The sequence below is a fragment of the Poecile atricapillus genome, chromosome 22 (genome assembly GCF_030490865.1).
Source record: "Poecile atricapillus isolate bPoeAtr1 chromosome 22, bPoeAtr1.hap1, whole genome shotgun sequence".
In the NCBI taxonomy this organism is placed as follows: domain Eukaryota; kingdom Metazoa; phylum Chordata; class Aves; order Passeriformes; family Paridae; genus Poecile; species Poecile atricapillus.
Window position 1 is genome coordinate 1,901,429 of NC_081270.1, and position 20,195 is coordinate 1,921,623.

General features: G+C 39.1%; 2 protein-coding genes across 3 annotated transcripts; one reads left to right on the top strand and one right to left on the bottom strand.

Moving 5' to 3' along the window:
* Positions 1-219: 219 nt before the first annotated feature.
* On the bottom strand, positions 220-13,902 carry SDF4 (stromal cell derived factor 4). 2 transcript variants are annotated; one of them, XM_058854995.1, is made up of 7 exons: positions 13,762-13,902; positions 12,677-13,062; positions 8,770-8,906; positions 8,318-8,431; positions 4,885-5,043; positions 3,104-3,279; positions 220-1,889 (listed from the first exon to the last, which is right to left on the bottom strand). In XM_058854995.1, exons 2-7 carry the CDS (start codon positions 12,979-12,981, stop codon positions 1,713-1,715), a joined length of 1,068 nt encoding a protein of 355 aa, XP_058710978.1. In that variant the 5' UTR covers positions 12,982-13,062; positions 13,762-13,902; the 3' UTR covers positions 220-1,712. The 2 variants fall into 2 exon arrangements, with proteins under 2 accessions (XP_058710978.1, XP_058710979.1); XM_058854996.1 differs by having other exon boundaries at positions 12,677-12,895; positions 13,762-13,890.
* A 145-nt stretch (positions 13,903-14,047) lies between these two features.
* Positions 14,048-18,696, top strand: B3GALT6 (beta-1,3-galactosyltransferase 6). Its single transcript, XM_058854997.1, has one exon. It carries the CDS (start codon positions 14,677-14,679, stop codon positions 15,691-15,693), a length of 1,017 nt encoding a protein of 338 aa, XP_058710980.1. The 5' UTR covers positions 14,048-14,676; the 3' UTR covers positions 15,694-18,696.
* The last annotated feature ends 1,499 nt before the right edge of the window (positions 18,697-20,195 follow it).

Here is a 20,195-nt window from a genome sequence, read left to right on the forward strand (position 1 = left end):
CCAGCTGCCTGGAATTCCAGTTTTACCTTCACTGACTCCAGAAAATACTGGGAATTAGAGAATCCATGCTAATGCTGTCCCAAAATTCATTTAGGATGGGGTTGGCAGGATCTCTTCATAGATAAATGACAATTATCAGCTGATTTTACTGGAATTTTTGTGTTTAAACTCATTTTATAGGAGAATATCAATGGAATTTATTCCTCTTATTTCTCACCCTCCCTGACAAACCTTAAAAGCAGCAGCATTCCCAAAGCATGGAAAGAAATATTTAATGGAAAAAAAAAACAAAAAAAATGGATATAAAACCTTTTATCCAAGGAATTTAATAAAAATATCAAATAAAGGGCAGGAAAAGGGAAAGAGGGACAGCAATTCCTGTATTTACATTATATTAAGAATAAATTTAAACAAATAGAACATCTCAGATTTTCAGGAATTCTTTCCCTAAGAGGGTTTTTTTCCCCCCAAGAAAGATGGAAGCAGAGGAAAAATCCATTTTATTTGGGCCAGAGATGCTTTCAGAGCTCACCCAAAGCCTGGAATTCCCCCCAAATCATTAGCAGCTCATTAACAGCATTAAGTAGCACAGAGCTCATTCATTTTAGCAGTGAATTTTAATGAAGCAGCCATCAAACTCCATGGGAATTCCTACTGCTCTGTCCACCAGCTTAAATTCCAAAAAAACCTTCCCAATTGTTTGGTTTTCAACCAAAATCTCATTTTTAAAAGCCATAATCTCCCATTCCCAATGCAGATGTCAACAAAAAAATGGGATTTTATATTAATTTAATTTTAATTAATGTTACTTCAATTTATTTTATTTTCCTTTCAATTAATTTAATTCCAAAGGGTTTTTCTTTAACATTTTAAATAAATTCTTCCCCACAACCCCCTGAATAGAGGTGAAAAATTCCATTAAATTCCCAATAACTCTTCAGGAAGGCGAGAAAAACACTGGAATTGAGTGTGGATATTCCCAGGAGGTCAAACATTCCTTGGAACCACCAAATTCCCAAAATCCAACTTTGATTTGGGATTCCCTGGATCAGCAGCTGGAAAAAGCAAACAAGGGATTGTTCAAGGAGCCTTCCAAATGGAATTGGGTGTGGAGGACAAACATTCCTTAGAATCACCGTTCCCTTCCCAAAATCCAAATTTTATCTGGGATTCCCTGGATCAGCAGCTGTGAGGGCAATTCCCAGGAGGTCAAACGTTCCTTGGAATCACAGTCCCCTTCCAAAAATCCGAGTTTTATCTGGGATTCCCTGGATCAGCTGCTGTGAGGGAAGAAATTTAAGGAGCCTCCCAAATGGAATTGAGTGTGGATATTCCCAGGAGGTGAAACATTCCTTGGAACCACCAAAATTCCCAAAATCCAACTTTGATTTGGGATTCCCTGGATCAGCAGCTGAAGGCAACAAGGGAACATTTCAGGATTCTCCCCAACTAGAGCAGCCAGAATTCCAGCTGGATCCAACCCCACAAACCAGGGAGGAAAACTGCCAGAATCCAGGAATTTCCACGATTTCTCCTGGCAAGGAGCTGCAGATCCCAGGGATGGACAGAAAACCGGGAATTCGAGACAACTCTGAGCAAGGAGCGGCGACAGTGGCGAAGAATTCTTGTGGCTCGGCCGAGTCCTTTTTCCCCGGGATTTTTTTTGTTGTTTTTTTGGGAAACGGAAAGTTCCGGAAAAGGGGAGAGGAAGCTCAGAATTCCTCATGGACGTTCCGGGCGTAATCCATGAGTTTGCTGCCGGTGAAATACTCGCTGTACTTGAGGATCTCCTCCAGCTCCAGGTGGTGGTTCTGGTTCTCGTCGGCCACGGCGATCATCTGCCGCGCCTCGTTCAGCGCGTTGTGCTCGTTCATGGGATCCATGTATTCCTGAAAAAAACATGGAAAAACGGCCTCAGCCCGGGCCCGGATGTTTGCCAGAAATCCCCTCCTCGGATCCCTAAGTGGGGAAAGAGCCTGAGGAAGTGTTTTAACAGCCGTTTTCCCGCTGTTCCCACAGAAATCTGGGATTTTTTCAGCTCATTCCAAGGAATATTTCTGGACTTTCGGCTGTGAATTCCAGTTAAAAATGAGCAATTATTATTTGCAGAGCCTAAATTCTCTCCTTTTTCCAGTTTTCCAGTGCTTGTTGTGACAGAAATCCCAATTTTTATCAACTCATTCCAAGGAATATTTGTGGAATTTGAGCCGCAAATTTAGTTCAGGAGCAAATTCCAGTTAAAAATGAAGAATTATCAATTTTCAGCACCTAAATTACATTGTTTTCCCTGCTTTATCAGCTGTTCCCACAAAATATTTTAAAATTAAATTAATACGAAATTAAAATTAAATTAACATGAAATTAAAATATTCCATTTTTCAATGAAATATTTATAAAAAATTGAATTATAATTCAACTGTTCTGGGGTTTTAATATATTTGATTTAAAATGAAAAGATCATGAAATTACCACAAAATTAAATTTAAATTGAATTTTAATTATTGAATGAATAAATTCTATTTAATTATTTTTTAATTGAAGTTTAAATTAAATTGAAATATTAAATATTTTTAAATTTTTTAAAATATTTTTCTTTTTATAAAATAAAAACTATTGTTCAATATTTTGTTAAAAAATTGAGCTGTAATTCAACTATTTTGGGGGTTTAATATATTTAATTTAAAATGAAAATATCATGAAATTACAATGAAATTAAATTTAAATTGAATTTTAATTACTTAATTAATAAATTCTGCTTAGTTATTTTTATTGAAGTCTAAATTAAATTGAAATATTAAATATTTAAAAATATTTTTAATATTTTCTCTTTTATAAAATAAAAACTATTTTTCTTTTTTTTGTTAAAAAACTGAGCTGTAATTCAAATCTTTTATTTAATTTAAAATGAAATTAAAATGAAATGAAAGTGAAATTAAAATGAAATTAAAACGAAATGAAAGTGGAGTTAAAGTGAAATTAAAATGAAATTGAAATATTCAATTTTTTAATGAAACGCCTATAAAAAAATAAGCTGTAGCTCAAATTTTGGGGCTTTTAAGGCTGGATTTGGAAGGAATGGGATTTCCAAGGATGAGGAATTCACCTCCAGCTCCTCCATGGTGACGATCCCGTCGTGGTTGGCGTCGATGACCTCCTGGAATTCCTTCCTCCTGTCCCTCACCCAGTCATCATCGATGTCCTGCGCCTGCTGGTTCTCCACGGTGCCCACGGGCAAGGAGATGAATTCCGACAGCGTCAGCTTCTTATCCCCGTCCTGATCTGGGAGAAACCCCCCAAAGGCAAAGAGATCCCTTCAATCCCCCTGTAAATGGGAATTGGCACCACAAACATCAAAACAGAATTGTTTCATTCCCCACGAAAAAAAAGAGAAAAAATTACTATCGATTTAATTCCAGTAAAAACTGGAACTTCCTCCTGATCTGCACCATCAAAAAGCAGAAAAAATTCAAATAAATTTGCTTAATTCTCATAAAAAAGCAGAAAAAATTCAAATAGATTTGCTTAATTCCCTTAAAAAGCAGAAAAAATTCAAATAAATTTGCTTAATTCCCTTAAAAAGTAGAAAAAATTCAAATAGATTTGCAAAATTCCCACAAAAAAGCACAAAAAATTCAAATTCAGATTTGTGTAAATCTGACAAAAATTCAAATACATTTGTGTAATTACCACAAAAATTCAAACAAATTTGCTTAATTCTCATAAAAAAGCAGAAAAAATTCAAATAGATTTGCATAATTCCCACAAAAAATTCAAATAGATTTGCGCAATTTCTATAAAAAATTCAAATAGATTTGCATAATTCCCACAAAAAAAGCACAAAAATTTCAAATAGATTTGCGTAATTCCCACAAAAAATTAAATTATAATGCCTTCATTCCCCCCAAAATGGTAATTTTCTCCTGATCTGGGAAAAAAGAAAAACCTTCCCAATAGCCACATAAAAGGGGGAATCCATGGATATAATTCCCAGGAGATTCTGGATTACCTAAATCCTGGATATCTCCTGCACCATAAAACCCAAAATGCATGGATACAATTCCCAAATTAAAACCCAGAAATTCCATTTAGAACCCAGAATTGGAATTCAGCGATGCATAAAAACCCCACAAAATTCCAAAATTTATGCCAAAACCTTCACTCATAAAATCAGATTATTTCACAAAACCCCCTCCCAAAATCCCCATAAAAACAGGAATTCATGGAAATAATTCCCAATTTAAAACCCAGAAAAAGAATTCCGCAATGCGGGAAAAAAACCCCACAAAATTCCAAAAATTTTGGAAAAAATGCCACAAAAATGCCAAAAACTCACGGTTTTCACTCATAAAATCAGATTATTTCACAAAAACCCTCCCGAAATGCCCATAAAACCAGGAACACAGGGACAGAATTCCCAGGAAATCCTGGATTCTCAGGTCACAGATGATCTCCTGCACCATGAAGTGCGGCACCCACATAAAAACGGGAACTCACAGATAGAATTCCCAGGAAATCCTGGATTCCCAGGTTGCAGATGATCTCCTGCACCATGAAGTGCAGCACCCACATAAAACCGGGAACACAGGGACAGAATTCCCGGGAATCCCAGCTTACCCAGGTCGCGGATGATCTCCTGCACCATGAAGTGCAGCACCCACATAAAACCGGGAACACAGGGACAGAATTCCCGGGAATTTCGGCTTACCCAGGTCACGGATGATCTCCTGCACCATGAAGTGCAGCACCCACATAAAACCGGGAACTCACGGATAGAATTCCCGGGAATCCCGGCTTACCCAGGTCGTGGATGATCTGCACCATGAAGTGCAGCACCCACATAAAACCAGGAACACACAGACAGGATTCCCGGGAATCCCAGCTTACCCAGGTCGCGGATGATCTCCTGCACCATGAAGTGCAGCATTCCGCGGCTGTGCTCGGGGTGCAGGAAGGACAGGAACTCCTGCTCGCTCAGCAGCAGGTCCGGAGGGGGATTGTCCGCCTGGTACCAGCGATCCTTCAGGTTGTCCAGCACCTCCTGCGCTGCAACGGCCACGGAACCTTGGGATCGCGCTCCGGCCCCACCGTGGGACCGCCCGCGCCCGCCTCACCAGGGGCACCAACACCTGCCAGGAGTCCTTTCCCCTGGCCCAACCCATCCAGGATTTCCATTTTCCCAACACATTTTTAGGATTTAAATTGTCCAAATCCATTTTTAAGATTTGTCCCAATCACTCTTTAGGATTTCAGTTGTCAAAATTAAATTTTGGGATTTGAATTGTCCCAAATCCATCTTTAGGATTTCAGTTGTCCCAATCTATTTTTAAAGGATTTCAGTTGTCCAAATCACTCTTTAGGATTTCAGTTTTCCCCAATCCATTTCTAGGATTTAAATTGTCCCAATCCACTTTTCAAATTTATCCCAATCACTCTAGGATTTCCATTTTCCCAATCCATTTTTAGGATTTCAATTGTCCCAAACCCTCTTTAGAATTTCAATTGTCCCAAACCCTCTTCAGGATTTCAGTTATCCCAATCCATTTCTAGGATTTAAATTGTCCCAATCCAATTTTTAAGATTTCAGTTGTCCCAATCAATTTTTAAGATTTGTCCCAATCCCTCTTTAGGATTTCAGTTTTCCCAACCCATTTTTAGGATTTAAATTGTCCCAAACCCTCTTTAGGATTTAAATTGTTCCAGTCCATTTTTTGAAGGATTTCCATTGTCCCAATCCATTTTTAAGATTTGTCCCAATCACTCTTTAGTACTTCAGTTGTCACAATCCCTTTTTAGGATTTAAATTGTCCCAGTCCATTTTTAGGATTTAAATTATCCCAATCCACTTTTAAAATTTGTCCTAATCACTCTTTAGGATTTCAGTTGTCACAATTCAATTTTAGGATTTAAATTGTCCCAAATCCCTCTTTAGGATTTCAGTTGACCCAATCCATTTTTAGGATTTAAATTGTCCCAATCCAATTATTAATATTTCAGCTGTCCCAATCAATTTTTAAGATTTGTCCCAATCCATCTTTAGGATTTCAGTTGTCCCAATCAATTTTTAAAGGATTTCAGTTATCACAATCCATTTTTAGGATTTAAATTATCCCAATCACTCTTTAGGATTTTGGTTGTCCCAAGCAATTTTTAAGATTAGTCCAAATCAACTTTTTAGGATTTCAGTTGTCCCAATCCATTTTCAGGATTTAAATTTTCCCAACCCATTTTTAAGATTTGTCCCAAACCACTTTTAAAACTCCAATTATCACAATCCATTTTTTGGATTTAAATTGTCCCAGTAAATTTCTAGGATTTCAGTTATCCCAACCAACGTTTAAAATTTGTCCCAATCACACTTTAGGTTGTCCCAATCCATTTTTAGGATTTAATTGGTCACAACCAATTTATTTCAAGCTCTCTGATGTTTTTTAAGCTTAAACCCTGCAGGCATTTATTTATCACAATATTCAATATATTTTGCTGCAAGAAAAGTTAAATTAGGGGCTGCATGAACAGCAAAATCAGCACCAAAATCCCATGGAATTCTTTAATTTCATCCCACAATCCAATTATCTGCCAATATCCATCAATTAATTAAAATAGGCGTTATATTATATTCTTTCTATTTAGTTACTATATTTAACTATTATATTTACATATTTTGATTATATTATATCTGATTATTGATTATTTGATTATTAATAAAATATATATTTTATTATTATTATTATTTTATATATATATATTTAAAATAATTTCTGGAATCCAAATTTCTGCAGAAAATGCCTTAAACTACACAGCCCCAGGTGCTTTTTATTTAAACAAAAAAACCCAAAAATCAATTTTATGGTGTTTGGAGGAGGAGGAAAAACCCCTGAGGAAGTGGAAGATGAATAATTTGATTTTCCCAGAGAAGCTTTTGGTGGCCAGGTGCAGAATGGAGGCCCTGACTCAGCATTCAGAGCTTTCTGAAGTCACCCCCAGGTGATTTCCCTGCACTTCTCAGCTCCTTTTTTTTTGCATTTCAGTTTTTTAATCACTGGAAAATGTCACCCAAAGGATTCTGAAATGACTCATTCCTGCAGGGAAAGGGAAAGGCTCAGGGGGGATTTACAGGAAATTTAAATGGGTTTTTTAAAGGGGCAAAACAGGAAAATTCCTCTCAAAAACTGCAATTTTCATGGCAGATTCTGGTTAGGGTTTCTGCCTTCTGACTTCAATCTTATCATTTATATATTACTGAAATTAAATAAAACATATGATTAGTTAAATGTATATTAATTAAATAATATTACTTAAGTTAAATACATTAAAGAAATATATTAAGTAAATTAAATAATAACTATTGTATTAATATTTAAATATTTCTTGAAGGAGATTCGGAGATTCTTCTTAAAAATTGCAATTTTTATGGCAGATTTGGGTAAGGATAAATGAAGGATTTCTGCCTTTTGACTTCAATCTTATTATTTATATATTAATTAAATAAATCATATGATTAGTTAAATAAATATGAAATTAATTAAATAATAAATGTTACTTAAGTTAAATACATTAAAGAAATATATTAAATAATAACTATTATATGAATATTTAAATATTTCTTGAAGGAGATTCCACTTAAAAATTGCAATTTTCACAGCAGATTTGGGTTAGGATGAATGGAGGATTTGTGTCTTCTGACTTCAGTTTTAGGGCTCATTTTAGAATAAATTTAAATACTTATTTAATGGAAAACCAGGAAGATTCCTTTTAAAAAAATGTCATTTTCACAACACATTTTAGATAGAAAAAAAGCAGAATTTCTCTTTTCTGACCCAAATGTTTGCTTTAAAAGTAAATTGAAACTTTTCTCAAGGGAACAGGGAGATTCCTCTTAAAAATTCTCATTTTCACAGATGGAGAAAATTACAGAATTTTTGTTTTATTTTTTAAATCCTCCTCAAGCAGAACAACCCAAACATTTCCCTCCCATTTTTATTTGGTTTAACAGTAAATTTAAATTTATTTAAGGAGGAAAACAGGAAGATTCCTCTTAAAAATTCTCATCTTCACACCAAATTTTAGATGGAAAAAATGCAAAATTTTTGTTTTCTTACAAAAATTCTCATTTTTGCACCAAATTTTAGCTGGAAAAAAAGCAAAATTTTTCTTTTCTTACAAAAATTCTCATTTTTGCACCAAATTTTAGCTGGAAAAAAAAAGCAAATTTTTTCTTTTCTTATTGAAATCCTCCCTGAGCACAACAACCAAACATTTCCCTCCCTTTTTGATTTTCCCACCCAGCTTTCAGACACAAACCCCATTCTGCACTTACTTTCTTCATCTATTTTCAATTCCTCGTTGTTTTTTATTTTCTCTGCAATTTCCTTTTCATTGAAGCCTTTGCTTGCCAAGAATTTAATTTTATATTCATCCCAGGACACGTGACCTGTCATTGAGAAAATTTCAGCTTGAAACTATGAATTTTTGATTTCATTATCTCAAAATAAGCCAATTTTTAACATTTTTTAGTCCAACATCCCAACCCCACATGGAATTTTAGGAATGACAACATAAAAGCCATCATCCGATTCATTTTTGAGGATTTTTAAGCCACAAAGGTTTTGTGAAAAATCCAATTATGAAATAAAGACCTGCCTGGAGCGCATGGATTCCCACAAAAATCCAAATTTGCCATTCCCAACCTAAATTTGATCCCAGAAATAAGTTCTGGATCCCAGAATTGACTTGAAAAGTGATTTTTTTAAAGGAAAAAGTGAATTTTACCATCTCCATCAGGGTCCACAGCTCGGAAATGCATTTTGTTCTCCTCCACAGCCTCCTGGAAATGCTCATCTGTTTTTTCCATGATCCAACGCTGCATTTCCTTGGCACTGATTTTTTTATCATTATTTATATCCACCCTAGGGAGGAAAAACAAACAGGATTGAAATTTAGAGCTTAGGAGGGAAAGATCTGGTTTTGTTTTCATTTATAAATCGTTTTATTCGGTAAAAACTAACAGAAAAATTAATTAATTAAATTAATTAAATAATTTAACTTTTTAAATTATTTTTTGGCTCTCTGCAAGAAAACAAGTGGCAGCTCAGCTTTTATTTCAGAATTAAATTTAAATAATTTAATTAATTTCATTAAATATAGCAATATTTAGGTTATTCCTCAGCGAAAAACTTTTTTTTTTCTGGAATTAAATCATATTTCTGAGGAAATTTTTCTCACAAATCATCCCTGATGGAATTTTGGCTCACTCCAAATTCAGGATTGGCACTGCTTGGAAAAATTTCTTCCAGACCTTGAATTCCCTCTTAATTTCTCTTCCCAAGCCATTTTTTTTTTTTTAATTTAATTGAATTTATAATTTTTAACTCATTTAAAACTTGCACATCCATTTGCTCTCCATGAGTTTTCTGCCTGGGTTTTGCTTTCCCAAGGAATTTCTTGGATTCAGAGCTGCAGAATTCAATTTCTCCTGACTAAAATTACCAGGAAAATCCAATCTGACCAATCCTCTCTCTTGCCATTCCATCAATTGTTATTTCATTAAGAACTGAATTAGAAAATTATGATTCAAAACTAAAAAGAAATCAAATTTTCTGCCACTTTGAGGGTGTTTTTTGAGCAGAACATTAAATAAATATTCAAAAATATCACTAAATAAATCAGTTTTCATGACGTTATCATTTCAAACTCTCTTTAAAACCTCTCAAACCCACTCTCTGTAATTCAAAATACCACTAAAAAATCAGATTTTATCTTGTTACCATTTCAAATTCTATTTAAAGCATCTCCAACCCACACTTTGTTCAATTAAAAAACCAAAAACTCAAAGAAAAAACAGAATTAAAAAGCCCCAGGTTGAGTCTGGCCTTTGTTATCTCTTGGAATCACAGAGTTATTATTATTGAAACTCCAATTATTCAAGATGTGATTTGTCTTGAAATGTCAATTAAATGTGAAAAAAGTGACAAACAACCCCAAAAATGCAAATTTAGGGAGTTGAAATATCACAATTTACACCGGGGAGATGCTCAGGGGTTGGAGGGGACCAAGTTTGGGATAAAAATCAGATTTAAAAAAGCATTTTCCCCCTCAATATTTCCAATTTGGGGTTTTTCCTCGAATCACAGCTGTGCAAATTCCTCCTTCCAATCCTTTTCCACCTAAATGACAGAGTAATTAGGGGGAAAAAAGGAAGAAAATCCAATTTCTTGCTGATTAAAAGTGTTGAAGCACAAAGTGGGAGCATGGAATCAGGAAAAGCGTGAATTTTGTAGGAAAACTGAATTTTTCTGATGGAAAACAGAATTCTTCTGATAGATAATAAACCAATTTTAGCCTAGTTTCTCTACTAAAACCACAAGAAAATCCAATTTTTGGGGCTTCCTTCCCCTTTTCAATGAACACAGGGTTCTTAAATCCCAATGTTCCCACCCGCAAAAATTCCAATTTTTGATGTGAATCATTTCAGGGCTGGATTCTGTTTCATCCAAATCAAGATTTCAGCAAAATAGGAATTATTTCAATCCCAGTTTTCCTGTGAAAATCACGGCTTGGGGAAGTTTAATTCTCTTAAATAATAATTCATGTTTTGAATTTATGTGATTTTTATGGAACTTTTTCATTGATTAAAAACACATTCTGTGTTTGTCTTGCAAGAAAATAATTCCAGAGCATGTGGAAGTCTGGGATTTACTGGGTTATCCTGGGATTTCTCTCTAGAAATCCATCAAATCCCCCAAAACCCTTCCCTACATTTTTAATCTGATCCTCTGAGAGAATTTGAAATAAATCTCAGAATGGAACTGATCCCAAATCCAATTAATTGACGTTTTCTTTTATAATAAACAAGGAAAAAAAATCCGAATTTGGGAATGGGAATTTCCTAACCAGGACTTGGATGTTCCCAATTAACATCCAGGAATAAAGAAATCTTAATAATTTAATATTTTAACAGTGAAGTGAGGGGCTTGAATAACAAAAAAATAATAAATAATTTCCTTTAAATTTTAATTTTAAAAAATCCTGGTTTGGCTGGGATTCCATTCCTGAGGAGAATTTCAAAACCCCTGAATTTCCAACGTTATTATGGATGTTTTAAATTAAATCACTTTATTATTTTGTTATTCATTTATTATTAATTTAGTAATTCTATCCCCCTTGTGGTATTAACTGGAGCTGTTTTAATTTTAAAAATGCAAATAAAGCAAACTCTGCCCCCTGGTGTCTGAAAGTGCTGAAACAGAGCCAAAAAAGGGATTTTTATTAAAGGAAAATGCTTGAATAGCTTCAAATACAACTTCAGATTTTTACACCAAGTAAAGGAATTAATTTAAGATTTAAAGTTATTAAAAAAGCCATAAAAGGGAAATTTTCTCTTTCTATTTTCATGTTTTATTTTCTTTTCTTGTTCTAAATTTTGAGGAATTGTTCTGTTCTTTCCTGGAATGTGCAATTATCCTCAGTTTGGGGTTTTTTTAATTAATTTATTATTTTTATTTTATTTATTATTCATTTGAAACACTGCAGTTTTAGCCACTGAAGCATCCACTGGAAGTTTTGTGAGCACAAATCCCAATTTTTTTTCATTTCCTGTAATATTCCCTGACCCTTTTCCGTGGATTGTCTTCCCAGCGTTTTCCTTTTATTTGTACAAGTCCCAGCAGGAAAAGACCCAAGCTCCAGGTGAAAAAAAAAGGCCAAAAAATTTTAAATAAAGAATTAAAATTGCCAAATTTTGAAGTCTGAAACCAAACTTAGCACAAAACTGGAGCCTAAGGAAATCCTTCCTCCCCAATTCCTGGATGTACAATCCAAGGGGGATGAATTCTTGATTAACCAGGAGAAAGAAATAGGAATTTCCATACCTTTAAAGTTGTTTTTCCAACATAGAAACTGAATATTTTCGCACCAAACACAAACACAGCATTGCCAGGGTGAGGCCTTTCACTTTCAAATTTGGGAAGATTAATGATATTAATTTTGAAAATATTCAATAAAATGTCCAATTATGAAATACTAATTAAAATCCCCAAACTTTGAAAATATTCAAAATCCTCAATTTTGAAAATATTAATTAAAACCTCCCATTTTGAAATCTTAAAATTCCCAATTATTAAATCCTAATTAAAATCCCTAATTTTGAACATATTAATTAAAGCTTCCCATTTGGAAATCTTAAAATTCCCAATTGTGAAACCTTAAAATTCCCAATTTTGAAAACCTAATTAAAACCCCCACACATTTAAAAAACATTAATTATAATCCCCAATTTTGAAAATACTCATTAAATTTCCCAATTGTTAAATCCTAATTAAAATCCCCACGTTTTAAAAACATGAATGGTAATTTTAACTTTTAATGATTTAATAATTCTAATGAATAATTTGGTAATTTTAATAAATTAATATATATTACTATATATATTATAATATATAATATAAAAATATGATATGATATAATATAATGTAATGTAATATAATGTAATGTAATATAATGCAATGTAATGCAATGTAATGTAATGCAATGCAATATAATATAATATTTCGTTAAATAATTTTAATGAATTTTATCATTTCGATAAATTTAATATTTTTAAATATTTTTAAATCTTTAAAATTCCCAGTTTGGGGGTTCTTTTTTGGTCCCATTTCCCTCCACACTGCCAGCAACTCACTTGGAAAAAATCACCATCAGCTTCTTCCTGTTCCTCCTGGGCTCTGAATCCTCCTCGAATTCCTCCATGTCTTTTCCCAGGAAAACCTCCTGATGGAATTCCTTGTTCAGGTGTCCGTCCATCTCCATCTTGACGCCGTTCAGGTGATCCGGGGGCAGGATCTCGTTCTCCTCTTTGCCCTCAGCCGCTTTTTCCTTCAGCACGGAATTATTCGCAGGCCTGGCATAAACATCCATCGAGAGGAAGACGAAGAGCAGGGAGAAATAAAGAGATCCCAAAGTGCACAGGAAAGCTTGCCTCGACATCTTTTTTTTTTTTTTCTTTTTTAAGTTATTTTTCCTCTTTTATTATTTCTCCACTGCTGAAATCGCTGTGGGTTAAATGATCTGAAAGGAAAAAAAAGGAGAAAAAAGAAATTAAACTCTGAAGCGGAATGTCACTGCAAGTTAAATGATCTAAAAGAAAAAAGGAGAAAAACCAAATTAAACTCTGAAGCAAGAGGTCATTAATGAACGTCTAAAATTAAAAATAACCTATGCACAATATTAATAATTTACTTATATATAAGTGTATATATATTTGCATATATATACATATGAGTAAATAAACTACACACAAGAATAAAGTCAGAGGAACCTACACAAAAATAGAAGAGTTTTTGATGCCAGACATTAAAAAAGCCTGTTAAATAAAAAATATATATGGAATTAATGCATTAGCTTTCAGTCTGCAGAGGACTTGGGAAAGGAACATTCTTGAAAATGCAGGAAAAGCCCCAGGAGTATCCCAGAGATACCAACAAAAATGCTCTTTGGAAAAAAATGAAGGCGTTTTTGGAGAACGCTGATTGAGGGAAACACGGTCAGACCCAAGAGAAAGCGGAGCTGGAAACACCCAGGAAGCAGCGCCGGGGCGGACCCGTCAGGGAGCCGTAAAATCAGAATATCCTGCCCTGGAAGTGACCCACAGGGATCATCCCGACAATTCCAGGGAGAAAATCCCAAATCCAACAGAGAGCGCGCGCAGGAGCCCCTCACAGCCCCTCGGGATCCCCGCGGGGCTGCGGGAGGAAGCACCGCACTCACCGAGAGCCGCTCGGGAGGGAGCGGAGCTGCCCCAGCGCCGCGCCGGCCGCGGGGAGGCTCAGCCCGGGCCCGGCCGCCCCTCACGGCCCCTCACGGCCCCTCACGGCGCTGGCCGGCCGGAGGGAAGCGGGGAGGAGGCGGAAGTTTGGTCACTGCCCGCGCGGCGGGAAGGCGCGGCGGCCATCTTAGGTGAGGGCAGCCGCCATCTTGAGCGAGGGCAGCCGCCGGCAGGGAGGGGGAAAGGGGTGTTTTCCTGGCGTTCGCATCGTTATGTCGGGTGTAGCTCCTCCTGCTTCCCGGCTGCGTGTGCGTGCTGGTTTTATTGGATCGTGGAATGGTTTGAGTTGGAAGGGACCTTAAATAGCATCTAATGCCAATCCCTGCCAGGGACGGAGAAGCTGTGGCTGCCCCTGGATCCCTGCAATTGTCAGAGGCCAGATTGGACGTTGAGGCTTGGAGCACCCTGAGATAGTGGAAGGTGTCCCTGCCCGTGGCGGGGGGGTGGCACTGGGTGGGCTTTGAGGTCCATCCCAACCTTTTACCAATCCGTGATTCCACGAACAAGACACAGTCACAGCGCAGTGCCCAAACTCAAGATGGCTCCTCCCTCAGCCTCACCTGCCCTACTCCAAGATGGCGGCCGCCGCGTCAGGCGCTGCTGCCACCGCCTCTCCTCCCGCCCCTTCCCTTGGTTCGGGAACCGCCGGAGCCGCGGCAGGAGCAGGGACGGAGCCGCCGCTTCCCCGAGGAGAAGGCGGAGAGCGCGGGAGAACCATGAAACCACCCCAGCGCCACAGCGACAGGCGGTGAGCGCTCCCGCAGGAAGCTTGTCCCCTCCCGGTGGCCGTACCGCCGTTCCCGCCTGAACGCGGTGTGGGCGTGGCGGCGGCGCCGGCCGCGAGGGGCCCCGCGGCCATGAAGGCGCTGCGGCGGCTGAGCCGGCACCGCACCGCGCTGGGGCTCGGCGGGCTCTCGCTCTGCGCCGCCGTCCTGCTCTACCTCGCCAAGTGCACCTCCGAGGGCCTGCGCCCGCTGCCCGCGGCCCCCGCGCTCCCGCACAGCCAGCCCGGCCGGGGGGCCCGCGCCGCGCCCCCGGCCGCCCCTGAGGGCAGCGCCTTGTTGGCCGTGGTGGTGATGAGCGGCCCCAAGTACAGCGAGCGGCGCAGCATCATCCGCAGCACCTGGATGGCGGCGGCGCGGCAGGCGCCTCACGGCCACGTCTGGAGCCGCTTCGTGGTGGGCACGGCGGGGCTGGGCGCCGAGGAGCTGCGGAGCCTGGAGCTGGAGCAGAGCCGCCACCGGGACCTGCTGCTGCTGCCGGAGCTGCGCGACTCGTACGAGAACCTCACGGCCAAGGTGCTGGCCACCTACGTGTGGCTGGACGCGCACCTGGACTTCCAGTTCGCCCTCAAGGCTGACGACGACACCTTCGTGCGCTTGGACGTGCTGGTGGAGGAGCTGAGGGCCAAGGAGCCGCGGCGCCTCTACTGGGGCTTCTTCTCGGGCCGCGGGAGGGTGAAATCCGGGGGCAAGTGGAAGGAGAGCGCTTGGCTGCTGTGCGATTATTACCTGCCCTACGCGTTGGGCGGCGGCTACGTGATCTCCGCCGACCTGGTGCACTACCTGCGCCTCAGCAGGGACTACCTGAACCTGTGGCAGAGCGAGGACGTGTCCCTGGGGGTGTGGCTGGCGCCCATCGATGTGAAGAGAGTGCACGACCCCCGCTTCGACACCGAGTACAAATCGCGGGGCTGCAACAACAAATACATCGTGACTCACAAGCAGAGCATCGAGGACATGCTGGAGAAGCACCAGACGCTGGCGAAGGAAGGGAAGCTCTGTAAGGAAGAGGTGAAACTCAGGCTTTCCTACATGTACGACTGGGGAGTGCCTCCCTCCCAGTGCTGCCAGAGGAAGGATGGCATCCCCTGAAAGGCTTGGGGAGAAGCCTCGGGAGGATGGACTCTGCTTGCTGTTACACAGGGAGAATCCCAGTAAAATGGAATTCTTGCCTCAGTTTCTCCCTCAGAACATTGGGCCCAAGGCTTTGGGATGCGGGCCTGGCTGGATTTAGGGAAGAGCGGTTCATTGGAGTCAGGACTCCTGGAATCTCCCACTCCATATCCATGGACAGACTTCCCAAATCCCGACCTGCTGCTGTGGATCCATAATTCCAGCAGAATTGAGCGGGAAGAGCTGCTAACATGGAATTTTTGTGGAAGGATGGCATTCCCTGAAAGCCTCGGGGAGAAGCCTCAGGAGGATGGACTCTGCTTGCTGTTACATGGGGGAGAATCCCATTAAAATGGAATTTTTTCCTCAGTTACTCCCTCAGAACATTGGGAACAAATCATTCCCCTCAGGCACCGATCCCAAAGGCTTTGGGATGCAGGCCTGTCTGGATTTAGGGAAGAGCAGTTCATTGGAGTCAGGGGTTAATTACCCTTAGGAAGATTTTGCACAGCTCATTCTGTCACCCCAGAGCTGCTGCTGTGGCACAGTTAGAGATGCTTAAAAAAAACCCCAAAACAGGTGACAGAAAGCACAGGAAAAGGTCAAACGCCAGGATTGAAGGCAAATAAAAGGTGGCAAAACCCAGGGAGAAGAGAAAATCGGAGGGAGAGAACTGGAATATGAAAAGTTTGAGCAGATTGTGAGGTTCATTTGCTAAAGGCCATGCTGAGTTTTGATGCTGTTGAGACTGAGGTGAGGCTGCTGGTGATTCCTTGGCAAGGAAACACTGGCTTGGCGCAGAGGGAAGAGCCCAAACTGGGAACAGATGATTCCAGAGGGAACAGGTGATTGCTACAGGCAGGAAAAGGGATCAGCTTTTCCTGGGATCCCTGCAGGGAGAGCTCTGGAATGATGAAATCTGTTCATTTGTCTCTTTTTTGCTGCTTGACAGGCAATGTACATAAATCTCCTGGCAGCTCCGAAGGGATGTGGCTGAGTTCTGGCAGAAATCGAATTTATTCTGATTTTAGGACATTTTTGGCTTTGGAAAAGCCTCCAGGTGTTGTTTTGAGCTCATTTCCCTCCAAAACTCAAGAACTCCCTGGCTGCTCCAGGCCATTGCAGACTTTAAATTTAGATTATTTTTAATGCAACTGAGCAGGAATTGATCAGTGGGAGTTCCAAAAACCATTTACCCAAAGGTGGGGATTTAAGGCGTAAAAGTGAACTTTGTGTAGTCAAGAGAAAAATATTCCCCCACCCCAAAAATTCAGCTTTGAGAACTTTATTTCTCTTTTCAGCACACTAAAAAAATCCCAATTAGGTGATCAAAGCTGAGGGAATTCCCTCCTTCTCTCCCAAAATTCCTTGTAGAGGAACTAAAATGGAATTAATTGGTGGTGACACATCCACAAATGGCATTTTTCCCTCAGTCCTGGCTACACCAAAATAATTAGAGCTCACACAGGTCTCAGACATCATTGATTTATCTCCAAACCTGGAATTCCAACATTTTTCACTGGCAGCTGCTCCAAAATTTTTCCAGTCCTCTGTCCCAGCCGCGGCTCTTGCGGCGTGAGCGGTTTTTACTCTGTAAATGTAAAATTCCATTTTTTCAGTGTCTTTTTTTGTGATTTCTTTGGTGTTTGTTGCACTCTGCACTTTCATTCCCGTCCCATTCCCTCCTCCCCAACTCTGGCTGGAAGAGACAAATGGCAAAGAAAAATTGAAAATTCAAGAAGTGCCAATTTCTCTTTCTTTTTTGCTTCTTAGCAAAATTAGGAATTTTAGGAATGCCAAAGGGATCAATTCTGTTGGGTTTTTGTTGGGTTTTTTGTTGTTGTTATTCTCTTGTTTTGATTAATTAATTATTGAAGATTAAAAATCTTCAGAAATCTGCTTTATTTTGAAAATTTCAAGGCTTTGACTTTCTCCTAAAACAGAACTAAAATCCTGCAAAAACTCAATTTTTGCATGTTAAACTCAACTATTATGATTCTAATAATTATAATTATCTTTATAATGCATGCTTAGGGATTACCAGGGAGTCTTTTTTTCCCAAAATATCCTATTCCAAACCAGGAATTTTCCAAGATGACAGCAAATTCCAGTTTTTTAAACATCCATTTCCCATCTGAGGTTCATTAATGTTGTCTGTATTGTGATAAATTACCTGTAATGTGAATATTTATTTATAATTATATTTATTTATAATTCTTGCCAGTGTATTCTCTTTATTTTCCCAGGAAAAAGACAAATAAATCCATTTATTCCGAGACTAACATCCATTTTCCCATTATTTTATCCACCTTTACCCATTTTTTCCCAGGAAAATTACAAATAAGTCCATTTATTCCCAGAATAACATCAATTTTCCTGTTATTTTATCCACTTTTCCCCTTTATTTTCCCTGTAAAATTCCACCTGGGAAGCAAAATCAGCTGAGGATGCTTCCAAATTATTTTAAAGGGAATTTTTTTCCCCTCTGATTTCCTTGGAATCTTTAATCCCCGCCATTCCAATATTTTTAAAATCGATTTTCCTCCAAATTTCAAACATTGAAAGAACTCAAACTTCCCTCAAAAATTCAATTAATCCCATTTTTTTCCATAAATAATTCGGAATAACTCTGGGATTTTGCTGTTGAAGCAAAGGGTTCCTTATGGAATTTATTCCCAGATTTTTCTGCCTGTCCCAGGCTGTCGCTAGATGTCACTCCAAGCCTTTGGAAGCCTGAATTCCTTAAAAAACTGGGAATTTAACTGTCCAAACCCTGGTGTTTATGACTAAAATCGGGTGGTGTTCTCTGATTTTAACATAAAATTATTGGAAAAAAAGGGAAAGGAAAAAATTTTCCAATTAAAAAATGGAATTATGAGGGAATTATCGAGGATGGAACCACTGTATTTTTCCATGGAATTAACGGGAAATTCATGTGGAAACCTAAAGAGAAACCTCTGTGGAAGCCCAAAAGAAAGCCCCCAAAATTCAGGAAAAATTAATAAAATGAATAAAATTTAATTAAACTCAATAAAAACATTCAGAGATTTTTTTTTTTTTTTTTTTTTTTTTTTTTTTACAGAACAACTGAACCCAAAATCCCAGTCCCTATGTCCTTGTTTAATCAAGAGTTTTTGGTGTTTCCTCAGCTGAAAATTCCATGGATTTGAGCTGGGAAATTTCATTTTCCAAAGGGAAACCGTTCCCTGGAATTTCCAAAGGATTTTAATTCCCAAACCTGGACCCCTCCTCCAATTTTTGGGCTGATTAAAAACTGTGTAGGAATTAAAAAAATTCCTATTAAAAATTATTCACACTTCAGGAGCTTCTGGGGTTTTTTTTTTCTGGGATTGGGAACCAATTCATCTTTATTTGCAATGGGAAGATTCACCTGGATTAGGTGCTGGAATTTAGGGGAAAATCAGAATTTTGTTATATTTGAGGAACTTCTCCACATGGAAAATGTAGAAAAAATAGAAAAACATGGAAAAATCTGGACACTGCTCCAAGTTTTGAGGAAAACTCAGAAATCCGCGATGCCACAGATTCCAAGAGCTCTGGAGATGCCAAGGCCACCACCAGGATGTCCCCAAAAAGTTGGGAATGAGGCGGAAGAACCTCTACTCATGGAAAACGTGGAAAGAATGAGGAAAAATCCAGGGACTTCTCCAAGTTTTGAGGAAAACTCAGAAATCTGCGATGCCATGGATCCCAAGACCTCTGGAAAGAGCGAAGGAATATCCAGGAAGTTGGGAAGGAACATCCCCTCCTGGAAAACCACAATTCCCACTTTGGATTTTCCCACTTTCTGGTGGTCCCTGTCACTCCCTGCTTCCCTTGACAGCCAAAATCCCGGGAATGTGAGCCCTGTTTATTTTCCACTCTTCAGCTCTGGCCAAGTGGAGCAGCTCCCACAAAGCACAAGATCCAGGAGGAACAAAAAAGGCTGGGAAATGAGTAATTCCCTAGCTTTGAAATCAAGGAAAACGTCGTTGTTGCCGGTGATCGATGGATTTGGGATGGTGCCAAAGGGCTTGGAATCGTCACGGCGCAAACCACTGGAAAAAACATTTATCCAGAGCTGATCCTGCCTGGGAGAATTCCAAATATTTACTTTAGATGTTGACTTTAGGGAAGGACTCGAGCCAGGATCGTGGATTTGGATCTGCCAAATCCCGATGGTTGAGGTGCTAAGAGCTGGAATTTGGGGCCAATCCCTCTGATTTTATCTTAGTTAATCATTTCGCCTTTTTCCGTGCCCTGATCCCACAAAAACGAGCATCCTGCTCACCCTTGGGAATGTGCTGGGCTGGATCCAGGCGGGATCCATGGCTTTACTAAACTCAGATCCCAGACCGGGATTAATTTTGGAGTTTTTTGCGGTTTCCTGGGTGATTTTTCCTGGGATTTGCAGCTCCCGCCATCCCTTCCCAAATCCTGCTGCAAAAAACATCCGGGGAACCTTCAGCCTCGCCGGGATT

Coding starts and splice junctions, on each gene's coding strand:
- B3GALT6 (XM_058854997.1), top strand. CDS start 14,677: ATGAAGGCGCTGCGGCGGCTGAGCCGGCACCGCACCGCGCTGGGGCTC.
- SDF4 (XM_058854995.1), bottom strand. CDS start 12,981: ATGTCGAGGCAAGCTTTCCTGTGCACTTTGGGATCTCTTTATTTCTCC. Junction 5,044..8,317: donor ATTGAAAATAGATGAAGAAA/GTAAGTGCAGAA, acceptor TGGCCGTTGCAG/CGCAGGAGGTGCTGGACAAC. Junction 1,890..3,103: donor TCACCATGGAGGAGCTGGAG/GTGAATTCCTCA, acceptor TGTTTTTTTCAG/GAATACATGGATCCCATGAA.